The following is a 13,571-nucleotide window of genomic DNA, read 5'->3' as shown; positions in this document are numbered from 1 at the left end:
ACCTAAGGTTTATACCTTTAGTGGGAAACCGTCCATTATTCCATCATCTTCTTCTTTGTAATATGAGTAACTAAATCCTTTGTTGATTAAGGATGAATTCAATGTTCTAAGCGTGAAGCTTTATTAGTAATACAAATTTGTTCGGAGTTTTATCATTGTTGTTTGTTTTCACTGTACCTAGGTTTTATGAATGATTCTTGGATTGATTTGGAGTGCACGCTAGATTGATCTATTTATTGTTCTATCACCGGTAGAAGTTAGGAGATAATTAATATTCGAATAACTCTCTTCACAAGTAAAAATTGTGAGACCTTACATAGGGATTTTGCAGAGAAATTGTGAATGAAGATAACACCATCAAGTGGACCTTGACCTAAGATTTTAACTACTAGGATCATCCTAATTCACAAAGCTTAAAGTGTTCGATTGGATTACACCTTGAGTGAGCTACTACTTGGTGATTCGGTTGGATAGAATCTGATATTGGAGAGTTTCCGTATCCGTGGAAAAAATTAGTTTTGAGGATAACACTAAGCTAGATGTTATTCTACGGTTGGTGATGAATGATTCTAACGAAAGATCAATAAGTATATTGATTCTGTTAACGCTTGGTAACGGTGAAGGAATTCTTAATCATCGCTCTCTTCTGTCTTGTAATTACTTTCTAGTTATCTTACAACCTAAACCATTATTAGTTATTTACTTTATTATTCAGATCTAAATAACCTATCAGTTACACAACTCTCTGAGGGAACGATCCTTACTACTATTGGGAAATATATTGAGTAATTTGTTGCAACTACGACACGCATTAGTTAAGAACTACAGACTTGTCTTATTCTATTTTTATCACTCGTTCTTTCAAGTAAATATTCATTGAAAACATAACATACAAAGTAATTATGACTTGGTCATTTTACTACGATCATAGCTTCATTAAGGAATGATACTATGTTTTTCTGCAACTTGAATTCGTATTTTCGATTATTGCAACAATTGGTAATTCGTTATTATTTATTGTCTTGAACTTCCGGATGAATCTATACCTTGGAATTATGGTTGAAAGTAATTTCAATTTCATTCTTTAGGGAAGTAGACTTGCGAAACTTGTTTCGGAGTTGAAAAGGTTATTCAATGATCCATTTTAGGACCGATCCCTAATAAGGATATAATCTAGGACCGATCCCAACTAAGGATCTATTCTAAGACCGATCTTTAATAAGGATTTAATCCATGACCGATCCCAAGGATCTGATCGATTTTAACAAGCCTAGCCGAACTTTGCACTTTTGATACGTCTGTTATCTTCCGGTATCTGTAGACATCGAGGTGTCCATGGGTTAGATTAGGAATGTCCATAAATGTCGACATAGTGATTTGAACATATGCCAAATCTAATATATTAATTTTCAAGCATATTCCTTTGCTACTCAAGGTAAAATCCTGAAACCGATTTTTCGATATCTTTTAGACATCAAAAATATATGCTTACCATATCTCAGAGGCTTACCAATCTATAGTTATTGTATTAGTAAAAGTATATGGATGTGTGCTATGAGAGATATCAATTTAACAGTTGGTATACAATCGTTTTGTTTATTTAGGAAATAAATATTCATTGCATATCTTAAGGATTTCCGAAATTAGTAATACCTTGTTTTCCGATCAAGCCTTGTTCATAAAACTATATATGGTGAAGATTTTATTTTCTTACAAACTCATCCCATGTGAAATGACAAGAGTATTAAGTACATCATAAATCTTTGCATATTAACCTACTATGGACACACCTTGTGTAATCTTACAAAAACAATAACTGCAAAAGAGTACTGCAACAAAATGTTTGCTTCGTATATAGTTATATTTTTGAACCGAACTACATGATTTGGGTATAAGTGCATCTAGTTTAAGTAAAAATATGACAATTATAGTATAGAAGTAAAGTAAATAACACGATACACAAGATTTTGTCGACGAGGAAAACTATTTGGCAGAAAACCCACGGGATATAGTCCAGCTTTAAATACTTTTAGAATTAAGCCATTATACATATTTACTACTGCAACTTCTTATAGTTGAGACCAAGTAAACTAATCCTAATTACTCAGTTCCTTCAGTATTCATGTGCATACAACCAATATGGTTTATGCATGTGAATCCTAAGATAGAGTCTACTATCTCAAGTTCCCTCATATGTTGTGGAGACTTCTGCTATCTCAACTTCTTGGGATCCTAAGATGGAGGTCCACTACCTCAGTTCCTTCTACTATCTTAACATACCAATGCTTGATGGGTTCAACCGAACAATGCTCTAAACACCGAAAATATGTTCTTGATTTTCCTTTTGGGATGTTCACGAGATTTTACACATATAGTAAGTGCAAAATCATTGATTCCAGAGAAACTTTAAACGTCCATTTGGAACAACGATTCTACGCTGACAACAAATTCTATCGAGTTTAATCCCATGTGAGATCAAAAGGTTGTCCTTTAGTGGCTCTAACGCCGGGATATGGACGAGTCAAAATGGGACCCACTATTTACCTCATACTGTAATAAACCCGGGAGTAATCACCGTTGCATAAGAGCAAGGGCTACGAGATAGAGAGTTCTCATTCAAAATGAATGAGTATGATCAAATTTGATCAAATAAGGTGCTAATATGAGTAAGCGAGAGGTCCACTTTCACCAAAACTCTTTTTCACACACTCATTCACCGAAAGAGTGTCCAACTATCGAGATTAAGAGGCATGTGATCAGCCGCTTGGGAAAAAGTTGTGTTGGGCGGTACATGATCAACCTCCTAATAATAAAGACAAAAGAAATATATTAAGATAACTAAAAATGGGTTGGGGTGGCACATGGTCAGCCGTTTGGGTGAATTTTTCATCCTATGAGGCACATGTCAGCCTCTTGAGTGAATTTTCTTCTCAAACGACACATAATCAGCCTCTTGGATGAAAAACACTCATCCTCTCGATCTCTCCTACGATACAAACAACACTCTTTCACTTGATCTCTCGCTCGATTTGGCGGTGAAAAATACTCATTCCATAAACATTGCTCTAAATCATTTCAAGTAATTTGTACTTTGGTTATGAATGTGTGAAAATGATGCAACACGTGGACGACCAATGTTACTTCTACCTTTTATTCTTTTGTCCCTTTCTTTTATTTGTCCCTGAATGATATCCTTGCTTCTTCTCAATAAAAGCAAGCGTGCGATATTTATAGTTAAAATTCCTAAATTCTCTCTTAAATAAGGTTTTTTCACTTGGATCATTTTCACTTTACTAATCTAGAAAGAAAAAGAGAGAGAAGAAGAGTGATGAAACAGAAAAGCACCTGAAAAACAGGTGAAGAGGAAGAAGAGATGTACTGTTGTTTTCCTGAAGCAAGTGTTGCTAAAGGATTTTCAGTACTTCCCTCTAAACATTTCAGAAAGGTAAAATCATTCCTAGCTTTTTAAATTCATTGGTTCAGTTTTATTCTTCAAATAAAACTTGGGTTTTTGTTTTTTCATTGATCACTGAACTAATTTTATGTTTTTGGATCAAAATGGGATTTCTTGAAAATTTAGGGATTTTTCTTAGTATGTTTTGAGATGGGTGATGGAAATTTTTGTAGTACAACTTGATCTTATAATGCCTGTTGATGTTCATACTTGTTCAAATGGATTGAAATCGTTTTTTTTATCTGGTTTTTGATGCTTGTTATTTTTGTTAGTTTTAACTGGTAATGAATATTTGTAATGTTGATTTCTGCAGACGTCTAAGAGCTACCATTGTGCTGCTAAACTAAATAATATAACTTGGATATTCCACGGACCGGCTAAGTTTATTGCCCAAAGTAACTTCCTACCCTTTCAGAGACTCTCATTACATGGGAAGGTATCATCAATATCTTCCACAATGTTGTATTGCACTGAGTAGGGGAAGTTTACTAGGAAATATGCTTATATGTTTTTTTTTTTTATCTCAAGCAATATTCCAAAGATATGATTTTTTTCAAATGTTTTATATGTGGAAATTAAGGCTTTGACGCTCACATTTGTACTAAGATTCCATATCGAACATACATTATTAGTTAGTGTACATATTCAATATGTTTATCCTCATGTTTAGCAACTTGTATGCATCTCTTCTTTTGTTAGGTTGAACACAACAATGCAATATCAACTCGTTTTACTGATGATCACAAAACAATGCTAACAACTGAAGAAGATACTAAAGAGGTTGATATCATGGATTTGGATCCAGGTATGAAACCATATAAAGGCCACCTTGAATATAGATCAAGGAAATACAACGAGCAAAAGATGCTCATCGAAAAACATGAAGGGTCGCTCGAGGAATTTGCACAAGGTCGTTATGAAACCTATACAGTTTTACATACATTCTGAATAACATGTTCTTAACTTTTATTAAAGTTTTACTATATGGAACTTGTAAGTTATTACAAAATGACAAAATTCGAAAGATGATATTGGCATTTTCACCAGAATAGCAGGTTTCTCTAAAAAAACAGAAGGTTACAATAACATTTTTTATGCCCCTTTTACAGGTTATCTGAAATTTGGATTCAACAGAGAAGATAACGCTATTGTGTACCGTGAATGGGCACCTCCTGCACAGTGAGTTTCTGATTGCATCTGTAGGTTCAATCCGGATTCTGCTTACTTTGGCACGCTATGATCAATAAGTATCTAACTGTAGATTGATTCACATGCTTAGTTGAACACCGGTGGTTTAAGTATTGACTGGAAAGATGCACTTCATCAATGTAGGGAAGCACAACTTATTGGAGACTTCAATGGGTGGGATGGTACGAACCACAAAATGGAGAAGGACCAGTTCGGCGTTTGGACTATAAAGATTCCTGATTCAGGTGGAAATCCAGCCATCCAGCATGGTTCAAAAGTTAAATTCCGTTTTAAGCATGGAAATGGAGTTTGGGTTGATAGAATTCCTGCATGGATCAAATATGCCACTGTAGACCCAGCAAAGTTTGCAGCACCTTACGATGGTGTCTACTGGGACCCAAAACCTTCAGATAGGTGCTAAATTCTCTTCATATTTCGGTGTTTGGGTTGATAGAATTTCTTCAGATACTCTTATTTCTTTATGGATTTACTGAAAAATGTCATGAATAGATTAATATAGGACACAGAATGATTTCAACGATTGAAGCAATTTGAAAGATATGATATTTACTTCATTTCATCATTCAGGTATCAATTTAAGCATCCTCGCCCTCCAAAGCCCAAGTCCCCACGCATATACGAGGCTCATGTAGGTATGAGCAGCTCGGAACCCCGCATAAATTCATACAGAGAATTCGCTGATGAAGTTTTGCCACGAATACGGGAAAATAATTATAACACAGTCCAACTGATGGCTGTGATGGAGCATTCGTACTACGGATGCTTTGGTTATCATGTCACAAACTTTTTTGGAGTTAGCAGTAGATCTGGGACCCCAGAGGACCTCAAGTACTTGATCGATAAAGCTCATAGTTTAGGTTTATGGGTCTTGATGGACATGGTTCACAGCCATGCAAGCAATAATGTCACTGACGGGCTTAATGGATTTGATGTTGGCCAAGGTGCACAAGAATCTTACTTCCACCCTGGAGAGCGGGGATACCATAAGTTGTGGGACAGTCGATTATTCAATTATGCTAACTGGGAAGTTCTTCGTTTCCTCCTTTCCAATTTGAGATGGTGGTTGGAGGATTTTATGTTTGATGGGTTTCGATTCGACGGAGTAACTTCAATGTTGTATCATGACCATGGAATTGACAGGGGATTCACGGGAAACTATGATGAGTATTTTGGCGAGGCTACAGATGTGGATGCTGTTGTTTATTTGATGCTTGCCAATAGCGTGATCCATAACATATTTCCAGATGCAATTGTCATTGCTGAAGATGTATCTGGTATGCCTGGACTTGGCCGAGCTGTCTCTGAGAGAGGATTTGGTTTTGATTATCGCCTGGCAATGGCGATACCTGACAAGTGGATTGATTACTTGAAGAACATGACTGACGAGAAATGGTCAATGGAAGAAATTACCTCATGTTTGACAAACAGGAGATACACGGAAAAGTGTATATCATATGCTGAGAGTCATGATCAGGTACGTTATTGCATTTTCTATAGGAAGTCCTCTGTGACCTGTGAAAGACATGAAATCTCATGGGACAAAACCATCATCAATTAGGTCGATGTAAATTTATGTTCAATTATAAACTACAACTAGCCTTCATTAAAAAAACTGTAGGAAATAATTCTACGGTGGATTTATTTTCTTTAGATGATGCATGTGAATAGGGAGTGATCCACCCGTTACGTCTCACCATGGCCAGCAGCTATATTATCTGTTGATTTCATTAGCTAACTAATTTAAGCTTCATATTTCTCTGATTTATTCCACATCATATTGAACTGCCAAAAAATTGTTTACTTGCATTACTTCTCTGACGTTTTTAAACCACTGTGCAGTCTATCGTGGGTGATAAGACTATTGCGTTTTCCTTAATGGACAAAGAAATGTATTTCGGCATGTCTTGTTTGTCAAAGGCTTCTCCTACAGTTGAACGAGGAATTGCACTTCACAAGGTTAATGCTTTTGACTTTTGTTGTTTTGAGGAATATCTTATCCATTGACTGGTGTATTATCATATGATATCAAAAGCTGTTCTCTGATGGATTTTCTTTTCTTGAATCTTTTTTTTCTATCTCATAGATGATTCATTTCATAACCATGGCATTAGGAGGTGACGGCTACCTTAATTTCATGGGAAATGAAGTAAGTCTTGTACCTGCTAGATGATCATTTTCTTTATCTTTTTTGCTCCTGGCTTACTTGAGGTGGATTCTCCTCATCTTGGAATCCCTAGTGTTCTAGACATTTCTCTGAGTGCTTACTTAAATTAAAGGACGAGGTTGTGATATACTAATATTACAGTGGCAGTACCAGTATATGTTACTTATTCATGTTTCGTTATCCCCTCATAAGTTTATCTGAAAATTTCATTTCAATAAAGTTACTTCGTTCAATTTATCTGTTACATATATGTTTGGGCCCTGTTTTTTGTCCCTTTTCACCTTTTGTTGCTTACTGTCTTTATTTCTCTTCTTTTGTCAATAAAAAAAAAACAAGATTAATTCTTCAATCCTGGTGCTTTTTATAGTTTGGTCATCCTGAATGGATTGATTTTCCAAGAGAAGGCAATGGTTGGAGCTATGAAAAATGCAGACGTCAGTGGAACCTTGTTGATGCAGATCACTTGAGATACAAGGTTCGCAACTGCATTTCCGATAGTGGCTGTTTGTTTCATTTAGTTTTTTTGTAGTTTTTTTATGTTTGTTTAGGTGTGTATGATTTCTAACATAAAAAATTTGTTTTCATTTTTTCTGATGCACATGCAGTTTATGAATGAATTTGACAGAGCCATGAATTTGCTGGATGATGAATTTTCATTCCTTGCATCGACAAAGCAGATTGTTAGCTGTGCAAGTGAGAAAGACAAGGTGAGGACTAATTTATTAGTCTTCTAAACTTTACAATATTCATTTAGTTTTCTGACACGGTGCTGGCCCTTTGCTGGCTGAGTAACAGCCGCTTAAAAATGTGAAAATCTGTCCCAGGGCATTTCTCTGATAGTCACTGGTGTTCAAGGAGTAGGTTCCATGACCCAAGAGACCTTCCTGAAATATTTCACTTGTGTAATAAAAAAATATTTTTGTCTTTTGTGACCAATTCAATGTTTAACTGATTCTTAAGCTTGATTTTCATGGATTTCTAGTGGATTCATCATTTTTCTAGATAGTTAGTGTCAAGTGTCAGCCATGAGTATGAACATGGCAAAAGCTAAATGAACGCAAAGTTAGCTTTAGTGAAAAACCTAAGCAAGTTCAACCCAGCAACAACTTATTTTGAGATTTCACTTTCATGATTTGATTGGTACTCGTCTCTATCTTTTTTTCCAGGTTATTGTATTTGAGCGTGGGGATCTAGTTTTTGTGCTCAATTTTCATTCAACAAATACATATAATGGGTAAATATTCTGTTAATACTATCTGCATCAGCTCCTTTAGTCAAAAAGAAGAAGAGAGAAAACTGTGTAAGAATCTCAATTAGATAGGAAAAACTACTCTTGTTGCTGGTAAAGTGCACATTTTGTTGGTGTATGGCTTTTGGATATTCGAACATCTGGAATTTAAGTTTGCCACCTCGAGTAGTATATGATTAGAGCAATTATTCGCTGGTACCGGACATAACTGCTTCGCTGTTAATGATCTGTTGTGTGAAACGTGTAGCTATAAAGTTGGATGCGATTTGCCTGGGAAGTACAGAGTTGTCTTGGATAGTGATGCTCGAGAATTTGGTGGACACGGAAGAGTAAGGAATCTAAATTATTGTATGCAACTCTTTTGCTTTTTATTGATAAACTAGGTTATACTAAGATAAATGGCCTGGCCCTATCCACTCGCTAGTCATGATTCTCCAGTATTCCCATTCAGATGCTGAGGTTTGCACAAAATTTAAAGTGACATTCATTGAAACTTAACGTCAACATGGCTATGAAACTAATACTAGAAAACTTTACCGTGATAATGTTTGCTACTAAATTTTTTCACAAATTACGACACCTCGTAGGAATCTGAAAAAAATTACTACCTCAGCTGGAAAATTATCCCTGTGGAAGTAACTCTTCATTATACTGAAATAGAATAAACTAAACCTGGGTGAAGTTTAGTGATGATTTATGAACCCTTAGTTCTTTTCTTTCAACAATCAAATCTTCATTGCGGACATATTTATAGCTACTTGTGTCGAGCAATGACCCTTGACTTCTTGATGATTGAGTGTTGATTATGTAACGCAGGTCGCTCATGATGTGCACCACTTCACTTCTCCTGAAGGAATACCAGGGGTGCCAGAAACAAATTTCAACAACCGCCCCAATTCCTTTCAAGTACTAGCACCAGCGCGTACCTGTGTGGTATGGTAGTTCTCCACTTATTTCGAGTCGTTATTACTTAAATGTTTAGCGGGTGTTTCATTTACAAGTTACAATGTTTTTCCTTTTGCTGATTACATTCAGGTGTACTGCCGGGTTGAAGAAGCAGAGAGTGGTAATAAAGAATTAGTAGGCGCTCATGAGATACTAGGCGTAGTGGCTCAACAAAAGTCACTTAAAGAATCAGTTGCTGGCCTAGAAGATCTTGCTGGTTCAAGGCAGATGAGAGTTGTTGAGGTCGGAGATGATGCATCAGAGGATTAGAACAACCAGAATTAAATTTAAGTTTATCAGAATAAATAAATGTAGCTGAATTATTGAAAATTAAACACTGCACAAATACCATGTGTTGTGCGCCAGAGGACAATGCAGTCCTCAACTCCCTGTATATAGGCTAGGGTCCTAATACATTAAAGTATGGCAGACTTTGATTACAGAACTTGTCGTAATTCTCCATTAAGTAGGGCGAACTTTTGGCGGTGATGTGACAAGGTGGAGTGAGTTTTGATGGCTTCTACCCTGGACTTGAAATTTCCATCTGCAGGTCCTTTATATTCATTGATTCCGTGCAGTACTGCTTGCAAGATTTGCAGCGGATCACCGTGGCTAACAACCATTACCACACATCTGCAGATCATAAGACATACCAGTTATGATGAGATATATATATAAATCAACCCCAAACAGAAATGCATGGGAACTGAAGGATGCATAAACAGATGGTAATTACCCTTGAAGCTCTTTCTCCATGGTTTCCACGGCATTTCCAAGTCTTGAAGCAACGTCTGCAGCACTTTCTCCGCCTTCTTCTGGCCGTAAGAATGGATTCTTCTCATCTTGATCCCATATGTTACCGATCTATTTGATGAAACATGAAAATAACCAGTTAATGTTACCATGCAGTAAAGAATGGCCCTTCTGTGACTAAAATTTCCAATCCCAACTTTGTACTTACATTGTTATGATCTTTAAACTCAAATGAAGGTCCGAAGAACCGCTCGCGAAATTCTACCATGGCCTGTATCAATTAACATCAATCACTTCATCCAAAATAACAAAATGATTTAGTCTAATCCAAATACAATTAGTGCAAAGAAGTAAAAAAAAACATTCCATATAGTTTATGAGCAGAACCTTGCACTGAGAACTTGATTCAAATGGAAGATTAAGAACAGAAGCAACAACTTCAGCAGTTTGTTCTGTTCTTGAAAATGGAGAGTAGAAAATCCTGACATTTTCTATTGGTATATTATGTTCCTTCAACCAGACTTGGAATAATTCACCAGCCAATTTCGCTTGGTTGATCCCTTCAGCTGTCAATTGATATTCTGGAAGTACTCCATTTTCCTGTTGAAACCCTAGCTCAGTAAATTGATGCGTATTCAGATCTAGCAGCTAATTCATGATGTCTAACTATCGTTTCGTAAATCATAGCTAATCAGCAATCGGAAGAAACAGAAAATAACATTACTCATGTGAAGAGATGAAATGTGGAGACAAACCATTGTTGAGATTATGATGCCTTTTTCATTTGGAATGCTTTTCCCATGTCTCAGAACCCAGTATGTGTTCCGAGGGACAGAACTCACAGAAGAGGCTGTTGCCATTTTGAACTCTGAATGTTGTTGAATTGGAGCAAATTGATAGACTTTGATATGTTCAGAATTCTGTGAGACTGTTATGATCTGAATTCTTTTGATTGCAAAAAAAAAGTTTTTAGAGCGACGTCAGAGCCTACTTAAACTCTTTTTCCAAGTTATTCTATACTCTTCATTATATTATAGCTAAACAAAACCACAGTCCAGGAAAATTGGCATCAAATGTTGACAAAAACCTACCTGCCTTTCTTTATCTAAGACATTGCAGCGGGCACAACGACTAGTGATTTTGGTTCTACATAACCAACAAAGAGAACATCCAAGGAACATAAATCCAAAAGATACACTCTAAGAAAGTAAAATGACAAGCATAAAACAAATTTGCAATCGAGAGTAACAATGAATATCACTTGTAAATGGATAAACTTCACAACTGCTATCTAAGCATTATGGCTTTTCACTTTGCAGTTGCAGTAAAATCAGCCAGCTAAAACTAACAATCAATTTGACCTGAGATAACTTATTTGCTTAACTATGCAATTATTTAAACGAGTTGTCGGAGTTCTCCAGTATTTAAGGCAAATTTCCGGTGCTGTGACAAGATGGAAGGCACTTTCACCGCCTCTACTCTTGTCTTGAAATCACCACCAGGTGCTTTATCAGTTGCACTTATTATTGTTTGAAGAATTTGCAGTGGATCCCCATGACTGACAACCAATACTGCACACCTGCAACCACATCCATATGTTTATAATAAATATATACGGGTATCAAACATCAACAGTGAGAACGAAAGTACATTTGATTATCATTATCTTGCTAATATGATGTATAAATACATTGTCTACTAGACAAAAGCTTGTTATTACCCTTGGAAATCTTTCTCGATGGCTTCCACAGCAGTAGCAAGTCTTGAAGCGACGTCGGCCACACTTTCTCCACCTTCTTCAGGCTTCATGAACGGGCCCTTCTCGTCGTGATCCCATATCTCTGCATACTGTTTAATGAAAAATTAAAACAAACGATGTCAAACTGAAGGGGAACTAACGTCGCGAGGACTTCAACAGATTCATGCCGGAAAGACTTTCAGACATATAACCTCGACAATCAGAAGTTACTCAACTTGGGTGCTGCATCTGAGTCCTTTGTCCCTTAACATCAAGTTAGACAGAATTTAACATAAAGAGTTACTTACTTTGTCATGTGATTGAAGTTCAAATGAAGGCCCAAAGAAACGCTCCCGAAGTTCTTCCATCACCTATCAATGACAATTGCATCATCAACAACAACTCAAACAGAAGAATCAAGAAAGAGAAAGTATATCATACAAAGATTGACAAAGTTTCAAATTTAGAACAGATGATATTTTTATTAGTTCCTCATAAGAAGTTCACTGCAAAAAGGATTTAACCGCCTCATAAAAGAACTTTAGCCATCTAAGGGATATAATTATTTACCTTACACTGAGGACCTGCGAGGGAAACATTGAGAACAGAAGCAGCAACTTGAGCAGTGTGTCTTGTTCTTGAAAATGGAGAGTAGCAAATTCTAACATTTTCAATTGGTATATTGTTTTCCTTCAATACCTGCATGTAGTTGTAAATGAAGAACCCCTTCAATCAAATGAAATCGATACCCTATGTCACAGATATCCACATAAACTTTTCAGATTCATAAACAAAACATCCAAGTCATTTGAGCCGTTTCTGTTGCCACATTACAGATTCACATCATGTCTCACTAACTATACTACTACTATTTCTCTTCATCCTATGGATCAACATCAAGCCTTCAACCATCGTCATGTGATCCCTAAATCCCAACATAGCTGATATGCTCAAAGGGTGTCCAATTACCCTCCTCATCTATCAAATAAGTTGCAAAGATCTTAGGTTTTTTACCCAATGTTGGTATAAAGTCGAATTAATTTTCATTTGATTGTGATGTTTCCTATGCCATTTGGTTTGGATTTCTAGTCATATAGGTACATCTAGTTACTTGTAAACCCTAAATTCGTATAATGTCTGTAATTGTGTACAATCATACAATGAAAAATCGACCAAAAAACTTACCTTTTGGAATGATTCACCTGCTAATCTTGCTTGGTGAACACCTTCATCAGCTAATTGGTATTCTGAAAGAACCCCATTTTCCTGTTTAATGAAAATTACTAGTCCTTTTAGCGAAAATCAAACTAATTCAGTAAAATTTAAGGTTTACATTAGAGATCAGAAAAACAAATAATGAACAAGTTTACAAAAGAAACAAACGAAATTGGAGAGAAGAAAACAAACCAAAGAAGAAACGATGAGGCCTTTCTCATTAGGGATGCTTTTACCATGTCGCAGAATCCAGTATTTGTTTCCCAGGAAACTGAATTTCGCCATCGTTGATTTCAAAGATTTTGCTCTCGCTGGAAAGACTGAGCAAGTAAATTTAGTTCAGCTCAATTATAAACTGAGCTCAAGCTTTTATGACCGTAGAATTATAAAATGATCTTACGCTGTTACCATCTAAACGGTTTTAGTAGATCACTCATTACCATCTGACGGCTTTAGTTGATTTACGTTTTCGCTTTTAGTCACGACTTTCGGATTTTATGCGAGTTTGAGTCAAAAGGGTTACGCCGTTAAGGTATTCGAATCAGGTTGGATATATAGGAATTGTTTGGTAACCATTATTTTAATTGATTATCAGCCCATAATCCATTATGCAAATTATAATGGATTCTATCAGCGTTTGGTAATTGAAAAAATCCATTATTTCCACAAAAAAGAAGGCCTTGTTTGATAACCATTATAATTATCTATTTATAATTATAGATAATCATAAACTGAAAAATGATTATATCATAATCATTTTTGAAATAAATTTTAACAAACAACTTTTTGGAATAATTAATTATCAAAAAATGAAAAATGATTAAAATGAGAAGTTGTTTGGTAC

The 13,571-nt window shown here is 35.9% G+C and overlaps 3 protein-coding genes across 6 annotated transcripts; 1 reads left to right on the top strand and 2 right to left on the bottom strand.

Annotated features, from left to right (window-relative positions):
- Positions 1-3,219: 3,219 nt before the first annotated feature.
- LOC113289581 (1,4-alpha-glucan-branching enzyme 1, chloroplastic/amyloplastic-like) lies at positions 3,220-9,919 on the top strand. 4 transcript variants are annotated; one of them, XM_026538877.1, is made up of 14 exons: positions 3,220-3,445; positions 3,768-3,849; positions 4,260-4,364; positions 4,564-4,633; positions 4,787-5,056; positions 5,231-6,137; positions 6,503-6,619; positions 6,747-6,809; positions 7,195-7,302; positions 7,433-7,534; positions 7,994-8,061; positions 8,324-8,405; positions 8,893-9,009; positions 9,112-9,919. In XM_026538877.1, the coding sequence occupies exons 1-14, from the start codon at positions 3,374-3,376 to the stop codon at positions 9,289-9,291; spliced, it is 2,343 nt and encodes a 780-aa protein (XP_026394662.1). In that variant the 5' UTR covers positions 3,220-3,373; the 3' UTR covers positions 9,292-9,919. The 4 variants fall into 4 exon arrangements, with proteins under 4 accessions (XP_026394662.1, XP_026394661.1, XP_026394663.1 ...); XM_026538876.1 differs by having other exon boundaries at positions 3,768-3,890; positions 4,154-4,364; XM_026538878.1 differs by having other exon boundaries at positions 3,388-3,445; positions 4,154-4,364.
- Positions 9,283-10,781, bottom strand: LOC113289583. The gene is made up of 5 exons (XM_026538880.1): positions 10,530-10,781; positions 10,162-10,374; positions 9,983-10,045; positions 9,758-9,885; positions 9,283-9,654 (listed from the first exon to the last, which is right to left on the bottom strand). Exons 1-5 carry the CDS (start codon positions 10,632-10,634, stop codon positions 9,459-9,461), a joined length of 705 nt encoding a protein of 234 aa, XP_026394665.1. The 5' UTR covers positions 10,635-10,781; the 3' UTR covers positions 9,283-9,458.
- Positions 10,782-10,967: 186 nt separating this feature from the next.
- Positions 10,968-13,079, bottom strand: LOC113289584. Its single transcript, XM_026538881.1, has 6 exons — positions 12,920-13,079; positions 12,698-12,778; positions 12,083-12,211; positions 11,821-11,883; positions 11,495-11,622; positions 10,968-11,353 (listed from the first exon to the last, which is right to left on the bottom strand). The coding sequence occupies exons 1-6, from the start codon at positions 13,010-13,012 to the stop codon at positions 11,170-11,172; spliced, it is 678 nt and encodes a 225-aa protein (XP_026394666.1). The 5' UTR covers positions 13,013-13,079; the 3' UTR covers positions 10,968-11,169.
- Between the last annotated feature and the right edge of the window lie 492 nt (positions 13,080-13,571).

This window comes from Papaver somniferum, chromosome 6, assembly GCF_003573695.1.
Source record: "Papaver somniferum cultivar HN1 chromosome 6, ASM357369v1, whole genome shotgun sequence".
In the NCBI taxonomy this organism is placed as follows: domain Eukaryota; kingdom Viridiplantae; phylum Streptophyta; class Magnoliopsida; order Ranunculales; family Papaveraceae; genus Papaver; species Papaver somniferum.
This window is presented reverse-complemented; position numbering and strand designations above follow the sequence as displayed.